This window comes from Bacillus rossius, chromosome 7 (genome assembly GCF_032445375.1).
Source record: "Bacillus rossius redtenbacheri isolate Brsri chromosome 7, Brsri_v3, whole genome shotgun sequence".
Taxonomy (NCBI): domain Eukaryota; kingdom Metazoa; phylum Arthropoda; class Insecta; order Phasmatodea; family Bacillidae; genus Bacillus; species Bacillus rossius.
In genome coordinates, this window is record NC_086335.1 from 38653798 (window position 1) to 38675812 (window position 22015).

General features: G+C 39.7%; 1 protein-coding gene across 2 annotated transcripts in view; it reads right to left on the reverse strand.

Annotated features, from left to right (window-relative positions):
- Positions 1–7088: 7088 nt before the first annotated feature.
- Positions 7089–22015, reverse strand: part of LOC134533859 (solute carrier family 22 member 21-like) — a 112137-nt gene continuing 97210 nt past the window's right edge. For both annotated transcript variants that reach the window (XM_063371561.1, XM_063371560.1), the window contains 3 exons: positions 19478–19692; positions 17491–17678; positions 7089–13501 (listed from right to left, as the gene is read on the reverse strand). In XM_063371561.1, the coding sequence (XP_063227631.1) occupies positions 13262–13501; positions 17491–17678; positions 19478–19692 (643 nt within the window). In that variant the 3' untranslated portion in view covers positions 7089–13261. The remainder of the gene's footprint in view (positions 13502–17490; positions 17679–19477; positions 19693–22015) is intronic.

Below are 22015 nucleotides of genomic sequence, written 5' to 3' on the forward strand. Positions count from 1 at the left end.
CAGCGTTCCTGAGATCTACTGCGGAGAGAATAGGCGCCAAAACCCCGCAAGAACACATACTAGTACACAGTGTTACCCATTATCGTGGGGCTTGTACAGTTGACCACACAAGACACATATATTAAACTTAGACCGCGTTTCATGCAATTACGCAGAGGATTAAAAAAAAAGCAGGGACATTGAAAAAGCAAATTTGCAACAAAGAAACATCACAACATTTTACCCGCTTCGGGATGTATGTAGCGGGTTCGAAGCCAGGTCTTCGGAAGTACGAATCTACGACTTCTTACAAGCGAGTTTTTAGCGGAGACTACGAGTACCTATGCATTTGACACAAATGGGCAAATGTTACATAAGTATATTTTCCGAACGAATGGTACCTACAAATTTTATTGCTTGTTATCAGTTATTTTCCCATTAGTAAAATTAGCACCAAGTTAGTTCACTAATGTTTGTAACGGGGGTTTGCTGCAGTTAATTATTTTATCCGGCAGATTATTAACCATCATATTAAAAAAATTCAAAAGTAGTTGCAGCGGTGTCACACCCTCGGGCCAAAGAGTGTCTGCTCGACGAAACGGCACATGGAGATTGGTGCAGCAACTCACCCGGCAGATCTGCAGCTTGTGTTGTTACAATACATTAGAAATAGCCTGTTCATGTGTTTCGTGTTTTTTTTTTTAATATACACGGTAGCTACGTTCCTTAAAGAATCATGCAACGGGGAATTTTGATTTAATACAATTTTTTTTGGACATCAGTCTATTTGTGCCTGATGACGGGGCTGCCAGTTCCCGAACGTCGCAACTGTTCTGTAATAGCTTTTAATATATATACTGTTTAGAAGTCGCGAGTGGATAGGATTTACTCTACGTTTTTCAAGAGCGTAAAATGAGCAGCTTGGGAACTTCACCGCTGCAGTGCGCTGCCGTAACGCCCTGTATCGTCTTAGTTGTTGTGTACACGTTAGAATGCAGCACTGTCGCCCGCTGTCATTCCCCGCACCCCTCATCCATCATTCACTGCAGCTCGAGGTCGTTCAACGGGAGGGGGAAGGGGTGTTTGAAGAGTTCTACACTTGTCCGCTAGGGACCACCACAAGTCGATGCCCTAGAGATGGTGGCGATTGCGGCGGTGAATTAACCAACTACCTCAAAACCGTATTAGAAATTTTAACCTGGGCTGGCGACTTCTATACAGTATATATATTCAAAGGTAATAGGTAACCTGCTGTGTTCGTCGGTGATGTCGTCGTTGGATTGTCCTAAATGCCTGTTCATCTTTGTGTTGTTATGTTTGCTGCGCTGGCGAGGTTTGTTGTCTGTCTCGTCGTTGTCAGTCCACTGTGTACGTCTGTGCTGTTATTGACGTGACAGAACGCTGCTGCACGCACGAAAAAGTGTCCCGTAACGCACATTGTCCCACTACGATGTGTCCCGTTACGCTCAATGTACGCTTGCGCCGCAACTATCTCTCTTCCACTCGATTGGAACAACCGTCGATTTGACTTTTCAATCATGTTTTCGTCGTTTGAATGATTAATAAGTATTGTGTGATTTAACGATCGTTCACCGATTTTCAGCACAATCGGTACGGTTATTTAAAAGTAATGTTGAATTTTCAAATACGTTTTTGTTCGAACAATGGTGTTTTCCAGTTACACATAATAATTCAAATTACACCCGGGATCTTTTGCACAATGTTTAAAAAAAAAAAATATTGTAACACATTATAAATAAGTTTGGTGTGTTTGGGATGCGTATTTGTTATAAAATCGTATTTTAAAAACGATATAATATTATTCCCCTACGGTTCTGCCATCTACGGTGACGGACGCGAACCGAACGAATCGCGCAATCTATCTGCTTCCGCGACAACCAGGCACTCGTTAATACATATTTTCCTTTGTTTATCGCGAGGGGCGTTATTATTAATGAATTATAAATAAAATTTCGTGCACGGGGCCACAATTGAATATAATTTTGAGCACTGGAAGACATAAAAATGTAAAATATTCTCGACGAATTTAAATCTCGGCCCCAGCGCACCACGAGAGTCTGGGTTGGAGATTAAAGCCGAAATTCTTTCTTAAACTTGCTAATATTTTATTAACTGCAAGGGCATATTTATTAAATTCTACGTTTAATTTCACGACGAACAAACTTCGTCTTTAAATGTGTAATTGCGAAAAAGCGTAAAACATTCTCGACGATCTTGAAGTTAAATAGTAAACACGTATAAAAGTTATAGTTAATAATCTCTTCGTTAAAGTAATAAACATATTTGAATTAATGAGTGCAAATAAAAGTAAATTTATCAATTAAATTGTAGATTTCATTTCACTCCTTTGTATCAATACAAAATAGTGATAATTCAATTTTATTCATAAAAGTATGCAATCATTTCTTCAATGTTTTGTTATGACGTTGTCACGTTAAACTATCGTCCGTAAACCGACTTTACAGAAAACAAATTCTTTTTTAATAATAAAATTGGGTTGGAAAGTATCAAAGACTTTGCTCATTTTGAAATAAATATAATATTTTATTTATATCTGGATGTTCTACTGGCGCGCGCGCGCACACACACACACACACACATAATATACTGTGTGTTTTAAAGACGCTCATCCTGTTTTTTTTTCCAGAAATAAAATTCATGTGCCTATAAATATTTTTTTCGTCAAAAACCTCTAAATTAGGTACTACACAACAATAGTTTGTGACTAAAATTTAACTGTAAATAATACTTCAAGAAAATATATACCGATAAATGGTTGAATACACAACATCGGTATACAACAACTCACTGACTGATACACACTTAATTCAAACATTTTACGTACAAAAGCAAAAATTTTTAAAATGTTTGTTTGAGCTCTATTTATAACATGTTGGAGTGATAATGCTACAGTTACTAAAAACTAAAACGGTACAAAACTACAAAAAATATTTTTGCAAAACTCCGTTCCCCCGGAGAAACCCCCGGAATGGCCACCGCATGGGGAGCCCAAGAAAAGAAACGGGCTCCCCATTTGGAAGCCACCTGGAAGGTTTTTTTCTGTTCCACCCACCGTTTCTTTGGTAGCCTGACTTGTTACAAGGGATTGTATTCCTACCAGAGAAAATGCCACCATTTTGTCTGGGCAATCCGCCTTGGAGGAGCCGGGGCGCGAACCCGGGTCCTACAAGTCACAAGGCAGGCGCTCTACCCCAGAACCAGAGTGGTAGAGCGGATACTTGCAGTCTTCTTAACACTGACATGATGTTATTCCACGAGTTTACTGTAGTTTCGTGAGTCATTAAGAGCCCGTCTACAATAGTCCGAACCTGTGCGTGGTCCGTGTCTTTATCCGAATGTGAGTGACGTCACATTGTCTCACCGAAAACTGCCCTGTTCACAGTTGCGATGTCCGATGTCCGAATGTATAGATTTATAAAGTTGTCACCAGAGCGCAGTAAATGTGCCAAATGTTTTTGTTTATTGTTTTGATGCTTTGTAGTTTGAGATTGAACTTATGAAAGTTGTGGGAATTCAATATTATATATTTATTCAGTAAGGCAAAGTGGCTCTTCTTTACTTACAACACCTTCCATTTCCTTCAATAACAAAAACAAACACCACGTTTTCAAACGGGAAAAGGAAATTCAAATTTCGTGAGTGTTCTGTTCTTTTTCTGTGTCTGAAGTACACAGGTTGGGACAAAAAGTTCAAATTGACGAATGTCTTCGGACCAGGTAGGTTCGTACCTTCGCCCACTTGACGCATGACGTCAGAGGGTCACGTGGACCCTTCAGCGACGAGTGTCCTTCGGACACAGTTTAGGACATTGCTATTGTAGACGGGCCTTAACACGTGCAGTACGTGAATTAACATCTAACCTAGGTAACGAACAAATTTATGTGTTCTTATGTTGTTCGTTCAGCATGAATTATTTAATTTCATAACAGTCATAGGCGTGCCTACAGGGGGGGCCAGGTGGGCCATGGCCCCCCCTTATGTAATCACTCAGATCGGCATTTTCTCTAATGCGTTCGTTAATATTCGTATATTCCTGGCGCTGTGACACTCAAACTGTGTTTCAGTGTTGCAGCGTGTTAATTAACAATATTTTTAAACATTTTATCGTTCTGGAAATACAGCCGCCTTAGTTTATTTAAAACATGAGGTCCCTTAAAATGGCATATAGCTTATACTTGAATTCGGTCAGACAGTTTACACGCGGGAATGTTTATTGCTCTCCTGCATCTATGACACAAATGGGGGAAGTTATCAACATGAATAAATAGCCTCCAATATCGCTGTCATAAATACGTGCAGACTGCAGCCTATGAAAAGTTAGAATGCGATTGTAGCCAGTAAACACAAGATAATATTTCTTCTCTCTTTTTTAAATTTTTTTTCTTCCTGGATTTGAAAACTATCTGCGGGATTTCTACCCGATATCCGTGATAAAACTCATCCAACCTGTCACGATGGTTGTTACGTTTAAAACAGTGACTTCTCCGACCAGGTCAAGCACAGTAGAAAAAGCTTGTGTGGTGTGCCTTTAAAATGTTAATATGAATGAGTGTTCATTTGCAGTGGTCCGTTATTTTAGCGATGGATAGGTATGTATGTTTGAATTCTTTAGTTTAGATTAAACAAATATGTATTTCTTAGTTTTCAACTACTTAACAAAACTATGCACCCAAGAAAATCAATTATAAAAAAGTGCAATTAGTTTCATTCTTGTGTCGTGTGAGGATCATTTTAAAAAGTACGAAATAATGTTAGAAAAGTATGTAATTTTCTACCAACCAGGTACATATCATAAACATTTTTTGTAAGTGGTAAGAGAATAAGCCTTCTACCAAGATGCTCCAAGTTCGATTTCCGGCGGAACCACTCCCAGCTTTTCGCTAAAAATCGCGCTATGGTGATGCCACAAGTTGGCGTGTTTTCTCGGGGTTCTCCTATCCCTCTCAAAAATTATTTATTTTAATAGCAAAAACTGAATAGTTGTCAAAACTTAAAACTAAGATGAATCAGACTTCCTTGAAAATGGAAACAGTTTGATTTTTGTGCGTCGTTTTGTTATTACATAGAACATAACAATAGGTAGGTACAACATGACTTAAAATTCCCCCCCCCCTAATTATTTTGTAATCACGTAAGGGACATTCCTAATAATATATTTATGTAAATCAGTGTTCGCCTGTAGCCTATACCTGTTTATCTGTAACCGGCCCCCATAGTGTAATCGTTTAGGCACTGGTATGCGGTGTGAGGGGTCCGGGCTTCAAATCCTAGCTAGGACATAGTGTCCTTCACTTAATATCACACTTATCGGCTCTTAAGATGTTGCTGTTAAAGGGCCGTAAAACACTCTCAACTAAACCCTCGATACAAAATACACAATTAATTTAAAGGAGAAATGTACTTCCTGGAATCTGTAATTCTTTATTTTGGCTTTCGTTACGTCTAATAAAACCCCACAGTCACATAATTATCTGATTTTCGATTTCCAAGATGTTAGGCTAAGGGAAGGCTAGCCACAACTTTTCCTTATGGCTGGGTGTAAACTTGAGGCGCGGTATGTATTATAAAATCATACAAACGTTCGATATGACTGTACATAATTTTGATATTTTAATGCAATCTGTAGTTACGTGCTGACTGTCTGTCCAATGACTGCGTGTGTGCTATTTTTGTGCTAATTCAATTGTAGGTCTGCGCTAGCCTGATCTACAAAGCAGATTAAAGATGATTATATGTGCACATTTTCATGGCCATGAGAGGCGAAGTCAAGCTGGCTATTAGCTGTGTCGGAATTCTACGCAATGAGCCCTTGTTCAAATAACGGAAATTAATGATTAAGCCACTTTGCATGTAACATTAATACATAACTTGAACGGTAGTATTTTACTTAAGGGCGCCGTCTGCCTCGCGCGCAAACGGTGTTGCAGAGTGTTTGTCGTACTTGTTTGTTACAAACTTTAATTCACGTGGGTTCACGTCGTACGAAAATAAATCACACATCAGGCTATGTCGGACTATGGTGCTTTCAAGCGCCCGCGTTTTTTTGCAAACACTCTTCCAAAGGCCTTCAAAATGGCCAAAAATGGCTTTTTTTTCAGACTACTATATCTTGAAATATTGTATGTAAAAACCAGTGAAACCACCAGAGCGACATGCACATCACTTAAAGTCCCATGGCAAAAGCGTGGGACGAAAACGCTGCACGCAAGTTTGGTGCCTTGTGTGTAGAGGCGCCGCCGGGGCACTTGAAGCGTGTGTGTTGACCCTTATCGATCCCCGACTTATGTGGCTCAAACGACCATAATCCTCCTACAGACGGCGCCCTTAACATTTAAATATAGATTACAACATATATTGAGAATAAACATTTAGTATTTACTTACACAATATGGTAAAATTCATTTGATCTCTTGAAAGAATCTCCTTAATGAGCGTAAATAGAAAAAAAATTAACTGTCAGTGTTTGTAATCAATTGAATGCCCTACTTACTCTCCCATTAATCTTTAACTCCCAACTTTCAGTAGTATTAATTTAAAGGTATCAGAAATTTATTTTTGAGTTGAGTGTCGTCTGTGTCATCTAGAATTTTGATTTAATTTTTTTACGATTAGGTATGTATGTATTTCAAAGCAAAAAATATATATTTTAAGAGGTTTGTTAAAGTTCTGTTGTCTGAATTTCTGTGTTTGCATTCACTAAAAAGAAGTTCATTTCAAGGTAGATCTGGACCAAGCTATTGGAAAATTCGAGGGGGGAAAATGTGTAAGTACCCCTTAAACATTGTCTATGGAAAAAAAAAAATATTTTCAAGATTGTTAAAATTATACGGATATAAATATTAACTAGTAAACATATCTCGTTGATACTGCACAAAAATATAAACAAGTCAATGAGTGAATGTATTTAGGCTATTTATCATTCTAAATTCAGCTTCTGATTTAAAATTTTAGCAGCCCCCCCCCCCCCTAATGGAAATGTCTGGGCACGCCTATGATAACAGTGAAATATAATTTGTACAACTAGTCTGGCAATTTCTTTTTCATGAATAAAATTCCTTCCACGGAATTTTTGTACTGTTTGATATTTTAAGTTTGAATATGTTGTCCATAATACCTGTTTAGTTGGGTCCACGTGTTCGACACCAGCTTATTTTGGCTTGGTTCTCTGTGATTTAATGTTTTATTTTTATTTATTATTTTTCTTCTTGAACATTACAAACAGTGCAAAAATGCAATAGCGCATGTACATTTTTTTTTAAAATACAAAGTAGCATTCCAAGCATATACACACGTTCTGGAATGTTAGCTATAATATAATTGTAGAAATAATAGACGGTGAAGGTTTGAAAAAAAACCTCAATAAATCCTCAGAAAAAAAATGGAAAAAAATATTTTATTTGAATTTCAAATGTTAGGACATATCAAGCTATATGGAAATACACTCTTTCACAATAACGAACCACAATTACAAGAAGAGTTGAAACTTAATAATTCTACTAAGTAAAATACACGAAGGTTCATCTTTACTTCTATTAGGAATGTTTTTATACATACCTACCATTTGTTTGAAGTTCATTTGTTGATACGAAGACCACTTTTTATGTGAAATGAATGCCAGCTGTTATTTCACTAAAACAAATCACACAAAGAGTTTTTCGTAACTATTCTTCTTCTTGCTTTCACTTCATAAATATCACAGCTGAAGCTTGTAATCAATTCGGATTAACGTATTTATCAAATCACTATTTTGTCACACAATTTTCTTCCGTCTTTCAGTTTCGAAGTATCGTTTGTAAATTAAAACAATACATTTTAAACAAAAAAATTTTTAAGTCTAGTGCTTTCTTATGTTAAAAATAATAAATAACACAGCTAAATACTTATCATGTTGAGAATTAAATTACTTACCCAGCGAACGATACCTGATAAGTAAAACAAACCTCACTTCTCTTGTTTGAGTTCTCACCATTAAAATGCGTACCTACATTTTCAGACCACAAGGTATTATAAATTTATGTTAAATTGGTATGTAGGGATTCTTTAAATACGATAATTGTAAAAGAAACCCAGTAAATCGAACCTATTACGAAAAAAATATACCCAATAGGTATTTAATCAATTATATGTCAAGAAATTAGCACATTAAAAATGAAACAAACGGCTGCGCATGAATACATTTTAATTTCTGATTTTATAAATTAAGTAGTTATTGGTAAACTCCTACACTAAATCGAAGAACTTGATGAATGTAAAACGACCATTGATTCACTGTATAACCACCAACGTGTCAGATGATTCACATTGAAAAGGATTATAAAGGTGTTCAATACTAAAATATTTTGACAATCCTGACTTCTCAACAATGCTATGTAAATTGATAAGAGAAAACTGTGTCACGAAATAACCAGTTGTATAAACTGTTTTTTAAACGACAAATATTTAGCTAGGTAAATAAATTGAATTCTCCTTATGGGTTGACCAACACAGTGTAAATCCTTTATTTTTACTGTCATAATGCAACTTTAATTCAAAGTCAACAATTATAACAATCATAATGCAAATATGAAGTAATGAGCTGATTGGTGTAGGTTCCGCTTCAGGGGGTGCCAAACGGCTTGCAGAGTTTCAGGAAAAAAAAAGAAGCTTATTTTAAAATCTGGTCGTGAAAGTTTTAACGCAGTGACAAGTTAGAATGCTTACTGTAGTTTACTCTCGGGTTTCATCGCTGCAATGTATTTCATCGAACAGTTGAATCTGCTAAAACGTGTGATTTCAGAATAAAGATTTGCTTCAACAGATTTCGTAAGCACCATTGCGACTTTCAAGAGACCTGTACGCCATAAAACGTTCGAATCGCCACTGATAGTTTCACGGTTGCACTGTGTACGACGGGAAAACTGCTGGCCGCCAGTTTAGAGCAACTAGAGGCAACTCCTCCATCACGCCTCTCTCCAAACACGCACACACAGGGCCTAGATCCATCCCTAGCTATAGTGCGTCTCATCCTTAGTTTGCAGTGTGCATTTTAACTGGAATCTACTCACTTTCTCGAATGCACAATATCTGGCGTTAGCGCTATCATTGTTTCGGTGTGCTATGTTGCCAGATAAACACTCAGACAAAACTTTAAGCTAAAACTTTGTAAAATAATGAATTTTTTTAATGTAAGTACCTGTAAGTATCTGAAACTTTTCCTGTATTTTGTATAGTTAAAAATTTGGAATGAAAATTTGGAAAGTCATTTTATTCTTGTATTTCATTAAGAGATCAAGAGAATCATCTGATAATATAGTTTTTTTCACAAGGGATCGTAATTGCAAGACGCCGTCCTTTTTTCAGCTGTTTTTGCAATTTTTTTTAAAAAAAAATAATTGTATATTAATTTTCTTTTTTCTTTTGAGCAATGCACACAATTTTATGGAATGCCTTGTCATTAATAGTGACCGAATGCTACAAATACTTTCTCCTATAATATATAAAATTTGTATTTAAAATTGAATTTTTTTTTGCCTGAAATTGTGGCACCTGGTTTAACTTACTATATTTTTGTAAGTTTTATTTTTTTGACATTAGGTTTAAAATGTTATTGTATTGTTTTGGTTGCTGTTTTTAACGGGTTTGCAGTTGGTTACCTTTTTTAAAGACTAAACATAGGTATGATGTATTTCTTTGTTAGCCCTAAAACGTATTTTTTTTTTGTTTTTTAAATTTATAAACTAGCCTAAAGAAGCACATTTTTTATCTTTGAACTTCAGTTTGAAGTTTCTGGTGGTTGTTGAGGGAAAGTTGGCAAGCAGAAGTTGGCACGATTGCGTTGTGCTGCCGGAGGCCGGAGGGTAGCCTAAGATTCACTCGTCCTTCTGCACATACCCGAATACTCACGCTGGCAAGCCTTCTTTCAACAGCCGAGAGAGCCAAACGCCCGATTGTTCATCTTCGTTTTTTTTTGTTCATTGTAAAAAAATATACAATTCATGATAACTAATGGTCAATTAGGTTAGGTTAACTACATTATAAATACTTAAAAACATTGTGGACGGTAGATAGCTACATTAAAGATACTGTGAAATCATGTAAACGGTTTCCCCCAAATAAATATACTTGTTGTGGTACGGAAAACCAAAACGAGCATGAACTTCGGGGAACTTCGGGTTTGGCTCTCTCGTCTGTGAAAAGAAGGCTTGCCAACGTGAGTATTCGGATATGTCCAGAAGGACGAGTGAATCGTAGGCTTCCCCAGGCCGGACGCTGGATGGCGACGATGGCGCGGGGGTGGACCTCGAGCGAGAGGAGAAGCTCGGACAGCGCGCCAGGGGAGAATGTGCCGAGTACCTCACTCCTTGTTCTATGGTGCCGAGCTGCCGACGAGTGAAGTTGAGCTGTCGAGGAGTATGGGTGGCCTGCGGGAGTCAGCCTGCTTGTTACCGAAGCGGGCGTTGCTACAGACGCCGTCGGGGGCGTGATGTTAGGCCATCGATTCTGGAGGATGGCAACTACCTACCCTCTCTATCTACAACGCCGCTAAACGAAGTAATTCATTTGTCATGTCCTGGATAGGCATAGACCTGGGTTTTCTTTTTTTTTTCGGCGTGAGTGAAAGGCCCCCCCCCCCCCCCTGGGTTTTTGGAGAGTTTTGGTATTTACTGTTGGTTCCTGTATAATGATTTCAGTAACACAAACCATGAACAGCATTTAAGATTTTCCTACTAGTGCCTAGTGTAAATCTTTACCGGGAACGATGCTGTGGAAAGGGAAAAACCAGCACCACAGTTACTACGCAGTGCAGGTGTTCCTACTTGACTATGCTTGACTGACGGTTGTTGCGCCGGGCTGTAGGAGAGGTTACCTTAGCCGCCTGGCGCTGGCAGGTGCTGTGAGCGACGCCGCTGATGGTAGGTACATTTTAACCCAGGCTGAAAACTTTGGACTCATATCGTGGTGTGGCGTAAACTTACCGTGAATTTGGGGCCAAATATTTTGTAGTACAGTAAAGTAGCCGCAACGCCTTCTTCCGAACATGTCACCAGTGCAAGTACAAACAAGTGCTGAGTTCGTGGTATTTTGCACTAACTGTTTATGCTGGGGTTGTGAGCTCGTTCGAAAGATGAACTGAGGCGCCACCTGACTGTAAAATTTGGAAACTTTCCCGAGAGACCTCAGCAGTCGTCGACGCGAAATGGAATCGCGTCTTGCATGAATTGGTCTGTCTTTCCTTACGGATGTTATCTTTCATTGAGCAGTTGTAGGGACATAATTACTTCCTGTTTACTCCATTTGAGAAGTCGTCGCCCGAAAGACTACAGACTAAATTAAAAATATGTAATGATTTTTTTTTTAAAACTTTGTTGGCCGAGACTAAATAGATTAGTGGCATAAAATATATGTTTGTTGATGATCGCTAGTGAGTGAAATAATTAGGTTTAATGTTTTTATGTTTCCAATTTTCTTTTTGGCTTGAATGATAATGAAACAAAGTAGGTGCTTTGTAACTTTGGCTGTTAGGTTCAATCGTTTCGCATTATGCTTATTAATTTTATTTTATAGCATTTGTACAAAAGTAAACCAATTGGTAACTGTGGGAAAATTCTTTTTTGGTGTAATAAATAATTATTATTCGTTTTTCATGGCTCAGGCACTTTATTTAGTTTCCTTTTTGTAAATATTCTGTAGGTATATCTATGGTACACCGCTAGTAGGGATTAATTACTTTTTAAAGATATTTGGGGTTGTCTTTTCGGAAAAGCATCTCCGCTCGGTCGCATAGTTTTTTTGGTCCGTGTTGCTTATGCGTAAGGACACAGGACAGAAAAATACTGCATCTATAATAATGTCGATAGACACTAATTTATAGCCTATAAAAACATCAAATAGTAAAATTAAATCAAAATATTAAAACATATAATTAAAGGTGGTGTACAATGTAAACTTTTTAATGTGAGCAAGCCGCGTAGCAACAGTCTGGCAAGAGCGGTCTCCATTTCCTCTGTACTGCAGTCTAAGGTGAGACGGACTATATGCGGGCCCGTGTGATGCAGGCTGCCGCCTTGGGATGGATGGAGCATACAACTGTCTGACGCAGCGCGGGACTGTGCGTCACGTCGATACATCGATCACGATGCAATAGTTTTCCATTTTCGCAAATGCAATACAATTAAATAACACAGAGCGATACATTTCTTATCACAATACCTGAGGTATGGATATTTGAGTAGGTATTGCAGTTTGCTGGGTCAATATTTTAGATACCGACGTATACCTACAACCGATGTTATTCAACCGTATGAGTCTGAAACAGACCGATAAACTTTAAATGCAGGTTCATCACGAATAAAAGACATATAATACGACTTAGTGCTTGCCAAGGCCGGTATACGCCTTTCATTTTGGAGCTGAACAATTGACTTATTGCAAAATTTAAAGAATTCAAGATTGTCACTAAGCATCTGAATTGTGTGTGACCTTAATAATTTTAACAAACACCACAGAACTAATCGCTGAAGTAGAATAATTTCATTGAGATAATTTGACGTAACATAGATCTTTATTTCCCATAATTTTTTTTTTTGGTGATGTGTTTTTACGCCCTAATTATATGATTGAAATGATTTCACGTTAACAACTTTTTCTAAGTACATAAACATTACCCAGACGGTTAGTGTTACATCTTAAATATTTTATTAGTTTTTTTTTGGCCACAAACCAGTTATTCATTGCCAAGTTGAAATACGTTAACCAACATTGGTAAGCACTTCGTCTTTGGTGATGAACGTGCAGTAAAGGTTTGTTTGTATCGATAGATCGATAAGTATCGCCTCGGGCGTGTCAGCAAGGCGGCGAGCGCGGGGGAAGCCTACAACTCACATAGTTTCGGTTCCCTGCAATAATTTCCGAAGATTTCCGAAGTTTTGCGTTTTGGTATTAACGCCACTTCAGCAGCTAAATCAGAAGTTCAAGCATGTTGTGACTGACCTAACCTAACCTAACCCTTCGATTTAATTTTAATTTCAATTTTTTTTAGAGAAATCCGAAGTTGCACGAACGTGGTAGGGAACCGAAACTATGTGAGTTGTAGGCTACCGGCGAGCGCGGCGCTCACAGCTCGGACCGTTCTGTATCGATACATCGATAAGTATCGCCTCGGGCGTGTCAGCAAGGCGGGGAGAGCGCGGCGCCCACAGTATCGATACATCGATAAGTATCGCCTCGGGGCGTGTCAGCAAGGCGGCGAGCGCGCGGGCGCTCACAGCTCGGACCGCTGCTGCTGCTGCTGCTGCTGCTTCCTGCTCCTGCAGCCGGGCGCGGCCGGGGCGGGCCGGCCGAGGCTCCAGAAGCGCTGGTCGACGCCGAAGCGCTGCGCGTCGTGCAGCGTCTCTGGCAGCTTGACGCCCAGCGTCTCGGGCAGGAAGGCGGCCGCCCCGGCGCCCAGCAGCGCCATGCAGCCCAGGATCAGGTACGGCAGGCGCACGTCCGTCGTCGAGCCCTGCGGCAGCCACAGTTCCTCTGCTGTCCTTCACGTGCTCGTACAAGCCTTTGAATATATATACTGTATAGAAGTCGCCAGCCCAGGTTAAAACTTCTAATACGGTTTTGAGGTAGTTGGTTAATTCACCGCCGCAATCGCCACCATCTCTAGGGCATCGACTTGTGGTGGTCCCTGGCGGACAAGTGTCTAACTCTTCAAACACCCCTTCCCCCTCCCCTTGAACGAACTTGAGCTGCAGTGAATGATAGATGAGGGATGCGGGGAATGACAGCGGGCGACCGGGCTGCGCTCTAACGTGTAAATAACAACTAAGACGATACAGGGCGTTACGGCAGCGCACTGCAGCGGTGAAGTTCCCAAGCTGCTCATCTTACGCTTTTGAAAAACGTAGAGTAAATCCTATCCACTCGCGACTTCTATACAGTATATATATTCAAAGTACAAGCTCACCACACCTGCCATTCGATAGTTCTCTAGTTGAGGGTGCTGTGATCCAATCATTCAAGCAGTCCTATCACGAAATGAATCCGCGAATGTTTCCGGTCCACAGTCATTGGCTATTCATAGAGACCGGAAAAATTCGCGAGTTCATTTCGCGATAGGCTAAAATACAAATAGTTATTATACCTTAATGCTGCCTGTGCTATTGGCTCACAACTCACCTGGATGACTCTGGGCCAATGAGAAAAAAACAACCTAAAGCTTTATCGAATCACAGGCTGCTTTGCTGGAACGTCTCACAAGACAGCAGCCAATGCGTGGGTGGCATTTGACCGAGTGTACGTAGAACTATGGAGTTCATCCTAGAGGTAATTGAACCCGCGAAATTTTCCGGTCCCTAGCTATTCATTACAAATCGATAGGGGCAGGCATTTTTCGCGAAAAGATCTGAGCACTTATTAGACTGCAACAAGGTACCTACACCCGCAACTGTGGTTACTTCCTTGCGATTGGCGGCCGTCTGCGAGATAAGTCGTTGCCTTATTTGACCGGGCCACTCAGGACGCCTTTACTTCCGCATTGAATCACTGTGATTGGTGTTGTTACAATCGACATAAATAGGAAATGAACTACCCGATCACGAAACACAGGTGATGCTACAGTGTTTTTAACTTTCAACTGGTCTCGGAATCTTTTCGCGAAATATGCATGCCCCTACAAATCGACTTATAAAGGAAGGCCTTGTACAGAGTCAAGCATTTCTCGTGGGAAAAAAAAATTCTGAACGCCCATTAGAACGCAAGGTATACACACACCAGCGGTTAACTTCCGTGTAATTTACACCCATCTGCGAGAGAAGCAGTTGCCATATTTGGCCGGGCCAATCAGGATGCGTTTATGCTTCCGCACAGAATTACTGTGATGCTGTGCTGCCAGTAAGACTAAAAGAAACTCACCCAATCAAGAAATCTTTTCGCGAAAAATGTTTGCCCCCTAGCCATGTACTTCTCGCGAAAAAAAGATTTACAGATCAGCTGTGTGCTAACATTTTGTAAGGTTGTCTGTTTTTTCGTGGTTTGGCTGTTATTTTTATTAATGACTATAGCTGTGGTACCGAGTTTCGTACGGGTGGATACTAATTTTTTTTATTAGAGTAAGTTTTTTGTTCATAAACACTATAAAATTAGATACATAAATTAATGTCAAATTTCAACAAATGTTTCAGTCTTCAAATTGAAATCTGTTCTATCAAAACAGTGTTGATATGACGAAAAATAGAATTACAGAAATACGGCATGAGTTCCGAAAATTGTGTTTACTTGATACATACACACACATAAAAACATACATACACATATATAATATATATAATATATATATTATAAATATATTCCGACATATATGTGTGTCGTCGTGACTTGGTTATTTTGTTGTATCTGCAACGGTCCAATCAGCTTAAGACAATAAATCAACCACTTTGATCGGTTTTATCCAGATTTAGTTATGAAAGATAACATTTTAATAATGGAACGTATTCTACGTCTATATTGAATAATGTAGCTTTACCACAATTAAACAATTTTTGAATTCGGGCTGGTAGTATTCAAGTTTACTTCATACAAACACAGACAAACAAACTCTCAAACTCTCTTTTATAATATTAGTATAGTTAACTATTCTATGGTCTATAATAATTATATATGGATAATTGGATCGCCATCCAGAAACTATAATCACTGAGCCAACTTGTCGAACACTACCAATAGTGTGAACCACTATTCACATCTTTGACTGGGTTATATTTTTCTAACTTTTTTATATATAAAAACATGTTTATAATAGGTTAACTTTTCAGGTTCTTGTTAGGGAGTAAATTTCTGATTTATGTTACTCTTTGAAAAGTCAATGAAATTGATACTGTCATATCAGTGTCAATGAAATCCAAGAATTTAATATTTTGGTGTAATAAATTATGCGAATTTGATTTAAAATTAATTTCTGAATATTTTTTCAAGTTTTAAATGTTGCGAATTTAATTGTACGCTATCATTTTGAGTGGAATGTCTGCGGAGCTGAGTGCCTCGGTAATCTTGGAGCTCGCCAGGCGAGATCCTCACATAACTAAAAAAACACACAACTTAGAATAGTCATGACTAGAATTCTCAAAATTAAAATCTACATAACCTAGAACTGTAACAAGCTAAAAAAAAAAAAAAATTGGTTGTCTGTAAAGTGGGTTTACGGACGATAGTTTAAAGTGACAACGTCATAACAAAACATTGATGAAATTATTGCATACTTTAATGAATAAAATTGAATCATTTTTATTGAATTATCACTATTTTGTATGGATACAAAGAAGGAGTGAAATGAAATCTACAATTTAATTGACAAATTTACTTTTATTTGCACTCATTAATTCAAATATGTTTATTACTTTAACGAAAATAGTATAATTTTAACTATAACTTTTATACATGTTTGCTATTTAACTTCTTCCAATCTGTGTTATTCTGTTAAGGATAGGACGATGGATAGGAAAAGTATGAAACGAATGTGAGTGTTTCAAGTTGAATGTGCCTCGAGAAAAAGTCGAATCGATGGTTGTTCCAAAATCGTGTGGGAGAGAGATAGATGCGGCGCGAGCGTACAATGAGCGTAACGGGACACGGAGTAACGGGAAAATGTGCGTAACGGGACACTTTTTCGTGCGTGCAGCCGGCGTTCATCGATTTATTAGACGTTGTCACGTCAAAACACGTAACTTGGAAGCAATAAATGCTGAATCACAGTTTTTTTTTAAAGAAAAGCAGTAACTTAAAAATACCGTGACTTCGAAACATACAACAGAGCTATCATAATTTAGAAGTACGCAACTCAGACGAGAATGTGCGTTGAGGGTGTGTTGAGGGTGTTTCGAGGGTATGTTGAGGGTGTGTTGAGGGTATGTTGAGGGTGTGTTGAGGGTGTTTCGAGGGTATGTTGAGGGTGTGTTGAGGGTGTGTTGAGGGTATGTTGAGGGTGTGTTGAGGGTGTTTCGAGGGTGTGTTGAGGGTGTTTCGAGGGTATGTTGAGAGTATGTTGAGGGTGTGTTGAGGGTATGTTGAGGGTGTGTTGAGGGTGTTTCGAGGGTGTGTTGAGGGTGTTTCGAGGGTATGTTGAGAGTATGTTGAGGGTGTGTTGAGGGTGTGTTAGGGTGTTTCGAGTGTGTGTTGAAGGTTTTTCGAGTGTGTGTCCAAGGTTTTTCGAGTGAGTGTTGAGGGTGTGTTGAGGGTGTTTCTAAGGTATCTTGACGTTATTTCATGGGTGTTTTGAGGTTGTTTCATGGGTGTGTTAAGGGTGTGTCGAGGGTGTGTCGAGCTTATGTTGAGGATATTTTGAGGGTGTGGTTTGAGGTAGTTTGTTGAGGTAGTTTATTGAGGGTATTATAAATTATAAACTAGTAACTTATAAAAACGCAATGAGGAACCACATAACTTGGAAACACACTACTTGTAAAAGGAATGACGTGGAGCGTGTGTCCGAGTGGCGACGGGAGCCCTCACCAGGTAGACGATGTAGGGGCTGACCATGCCCAGCGACGTGGACACGAGCGTGCCCACGGAGGTGCCGCTCTGGCGGATGCACGTGGGGTAGATCTCGATCCCCTGCAGGTAGATCACGTAGTTGGTCACCGTGAAGCAGAACTTCACGAACACCACCATGGTCGTCGTCAGCCACTCCAACGTCGGGTCTACAATTAAAAAAAAAAAAAAAAAAAAAAAAAAAAAAAACTGGGTTATGCTATTTTTTTTGCACGATTTGAAACATTTCCAAAAAAAAAAAAACCTAACGAAAATACCATCCTAAACTATTTTAAAACACATACCATCTATCAGGTTCGCACACAAGGGGTTGGGGAGAGTGGGAAGGGCTATATTCTCCTCCCCATAATCTTACAAAAAAATCTGTTGAAATTTATCATTCCCTCAGAAGCATTCTTTCTCTCTCTTTATTTTTTTTATATTTCAAATTGTTGTTTCTTTAGCCTGGTTAATAAGAAAGTTTGGTAGTAAGTTTAACTGTAAGATGTTTAGGTTTATTAAAATTTTCTGAGTTGGAAAACATGTAGGTATTGGCCAAAACAAGACTAAGAGAGAGGCTAGTACGGGAAGCCACGATCTGTGGTGGGTGTCTGTTTCTGATAGCGGCCGCGGCGCGGCGCGGCTGTCAGATGGAGGCCGGTGCGGCGAGCAGGCATAGCGCGGCGCACAAAGCAAGGGAGAAGTAGGGTGCGCGGCGAGCGGCGAGGCGCGACTCTGCCCCTTCGGTCTCCTTCGGCCATCTTCAGCCATCTTCGGCCACCTTCGGCCGCCCGCCAGAGCCTACGAGTTGACTGTGTGTGAAGGGGTTCCCAATCATCTGCTACAACGCTGCACTTCTCGACCAGTGGATTTAGCTGGTCGCCTCGTCTGAAAGGGACCTAAATACAATTCAACGAATGCACATTGGGCTTCATCCTGTCGAATTTACCGTTGCATGAAGCGCGCGCGTTTCGTTTATTACTAAAAATTTCACCCTAGACGCTTCTAAAGGACCATAACTACAAATAAACACAGCAGAAAAGGTGGAGGTGATCAGAGACGGCGATTCGAAACGACGCAGACCTTTAACTATATTAAAGAACCGTGCCAGCATTCACCTGGAAAGATTGTCAAACAGAAATCAAGATGGCCGGACTGAGATTCGGAAATGGGTACTTTTGTACCTTGCGTGATGTTAAGTTACTGCTTACAGCGACGTTCATCACATAACTGTTCTGAAGTCCTTCGTGTGTTGAATTTTTTTTTTAATTTTATTTTTTTACTTCGGTACATTTAATTGAAAATTTATGCACACAAATTGATAATATTATAGAGTCAACGACGCTGTACTCTTGTCTGCCAGCACTCAAGTTTTTTTTAAATAGTTGTCGGTCATGAAAACGTTCGATGTTTGGCCTACAGGCGGTCTTAATCTCTTGGTTATCCTACTGTGTGTCCGCAAACAGTGCTGTGTCCAGGGGGAGGGGGTGTTCCTGCCCGGAGGGAGTTTCTCTCTGGCCGGGGGTTTGGGGGGTTTGTCCGTGGCCACGGATGAGGCTCAGACTTGTCGCTCAATCAGGCAATACCGCCGCAGGGTGAGCTGCAACTGTACTGTCATCATATAGCCATTGCTAGAGACCGGGAAAATTCGCGGATTCCTTCCGAGACAGGCTGGAATCCGAACTCGTTTAGCTTAACGCTGCGTCGGTGCGATTGGACCGCAGTTTTACCTGAAGGACTCTGAGCCAATAGGCGAACACTCAACGAAAGAAGTATCGAATGATAAGAATCGCAGTAAACAGGTGTCTCCCGAGTCGGTAGCCAATGAATGACCAGGTGATAGTTGCCCGAGGACATAAGAGAATCGTGGAGTCTAACCCTAGTGGTCATTGAAACCGCGAACGTTCCCAGTCCCCAGCCGTTGAGGACCTCGTGGTCGGAGGAGGGGGGGAGGGGGGCTGGCGCGCACCTATGGACGTGACGACGAGCCCCACGCAGCCGACCACGATGGCCGCGAAGCCCGCGGACTGGGTCCAGCGGCGGCCGTAGCGGTCGCTGAGCGCGCGGCCCGCCAGGTAGCCCGGCAGCTCGACCAGCGCCTGCCAGAAGAAGTTGAGGAACGGGTTGCCCGACATGTTGGTCACGTTCAGCGTCAGCGTGTAGTACGACAGCATGTTGATGAGCCTGCGCAACCGCCCATTCCGCTCATCCTTTCAAGTCACTCCACGATACAAACACACCCTATTCAATTGTTTTTTTGACGTGACAACGTCCAATAAATCGATGAACGCCGCCTGCACGCACGAAAAAGGATGACTGATTGTCCCGTTACGCCGCATCTCTCTTCCACTCGATTGGAACAACCATCGATTTGACTTTTTCGAGGAACATTAAACTTGAAACACTCCCATTCGTTTCCTACTTTTCCTATCATCGTCCTATCCTTAACAGAATAACACAGATTGGAAGAAGTTAAATAGCAAACATGTATAAAAGTTATAGTTAAAATAATCTGTTCCTTAAAGTAATAATCATATTTGAATTAATGAGTGCAAATAAAAGTAAATTTATCAATTAAATTGTAGATTTCATTTCACTCCTTCTTTGTATTCATACAAAATAATGATCATTCAATTTTATTCATAAAAGTATGCAATAATTTCATCATTGTTTTGTTATGACGTTGTCACTTTAAACTATCGCCCGTAAACCGACTTTACAGACAACCAATTTTTAAAAGTTTTTTTTCCTGCTAAACGAGTTACTTAATGGTTTTTGGGAATGTGAAGGCAACATTTTTATGTCAGTACCAGCATGTACTGGAATCATTAAACCATGTGGTATGCAGTTTTGGGTTAACCGTTCGTATACAGCCTTCGTCTTCACTTTATTTTTGTATATCAATCATAAATCAATAAAAAAAAATTCAAAAACCCTTCAAAATTCAGTTTCTATGGTTCTGAGAAAAAAAAATAATTTTTCAATGATTCATTGAATGATATACTTAAACTAAATTTAAAAAAAAACGAAGGCTGCATACGATTAGTTAACACAAAACTGTATTCTAAATTTACTATACAATGATTTCAGAACATACTAGGAATTTGCATTTAAGTTCATAAACACATTAAACAAAAGAACTTGTTAGGTAGAAAAAGTTTTTATAAACAATTGAAGATGGTTATATAATTAATTTGTTTAAAATCGGGTGCAAAAACACGAAGTATTAGAAGCAAAATATCACTCCTTTAAGTCAGTAAATTCACTGCAGGTGCATGGCTTCTTGGATGTAGCCTTATCGAAGGAGAAGATTTCACCGACTTTTCGGTTGACCTTGCAGACGCCACCATCAGGGTAAGCGTCGGTGATATGTTCGCCTTCGACGCGGCTACAACTCAGAAGCCAAGCGACTCCATACAATGGCCGCGAAAGCCTGACACCAGTAAAGGTTAGCTTTTGGCGGGTGTGATCTCCCTGGAAGTCGCCATTTTAACAATCAACCTTTTGGTTCTGACACCTAAAGTTGGGGGAGGGGGGGGGGGGAAGTGAGGATTAGGTAAGGGGATGGGTGTGATGGCATTGGACGGAATTATGTATCTTTGCACTTATAGATAAGGTTTTGCTTTAGTCCGGGAAATCGTAAGGGGAACTCAAATACGTACTACTCAATGCTTGTTCAGTTCATTCATTCCTTTAAACACTTATCTGCACTTTACAGATTGTTTCTCTGGGTGTTCTTATACTCTCTTGTTTTGAATCCTGAGACGTTGGCGTTCGCGACCCGAGTGCAGTTCATCCTGACTATTGAGCATGCAAACACGCTGAAGTCTTTCTGAAACGAGACCCTTTACAACCATATCTCGATGCTGACATGATTATTCCCTAAAACAATAACTGTCCTCGTCCATTGTTAATAACGCTCTTTCCGTCCACTTTCCTGTAGTGACCTACTGTGAGTTAGCACTTCTTCCTGTATGACTGAACGGACTCTAGCGGATGATGCGAAACCACCCACCAAAAATTGGTTGTATGTAAAGTCGGGTTACGGACGATAGTTTAACGTGACAAAGTCATAACAAAACATTAATGAAATGATTGCATACTTTTATAAATAAAATTGAATTATTTTTTATTGAATTATCACTATTTTGTATGGATACAAAGAAGGAGTGAAATGAAATCTACAATTTACCTAATTGCTAAATTTACTTTTATTTGCACTCATTAATTAAAATATGTTTATTACTTTAGAGAAAAACTTATTTTTTTAACTATAACGTTTATACATGTTTGCTATTTAACTTCTTCCAATCTGTGTTATTCCGTTGAGGATAGGACGATGGATAGGAAAAGTAGGAAACGAATGGGGAGTGTTTCAAGCTTAATGTGCCTCGGAAAAAAAGTCGAATCGACGGTTGTTCCAATCGGGTGGAAGAGAGATAGATGCGGCGCAAGCGTACAATGAGCGTTAACGAGACAATGAGTCATCCTTTTTCGTGCGCGCAGC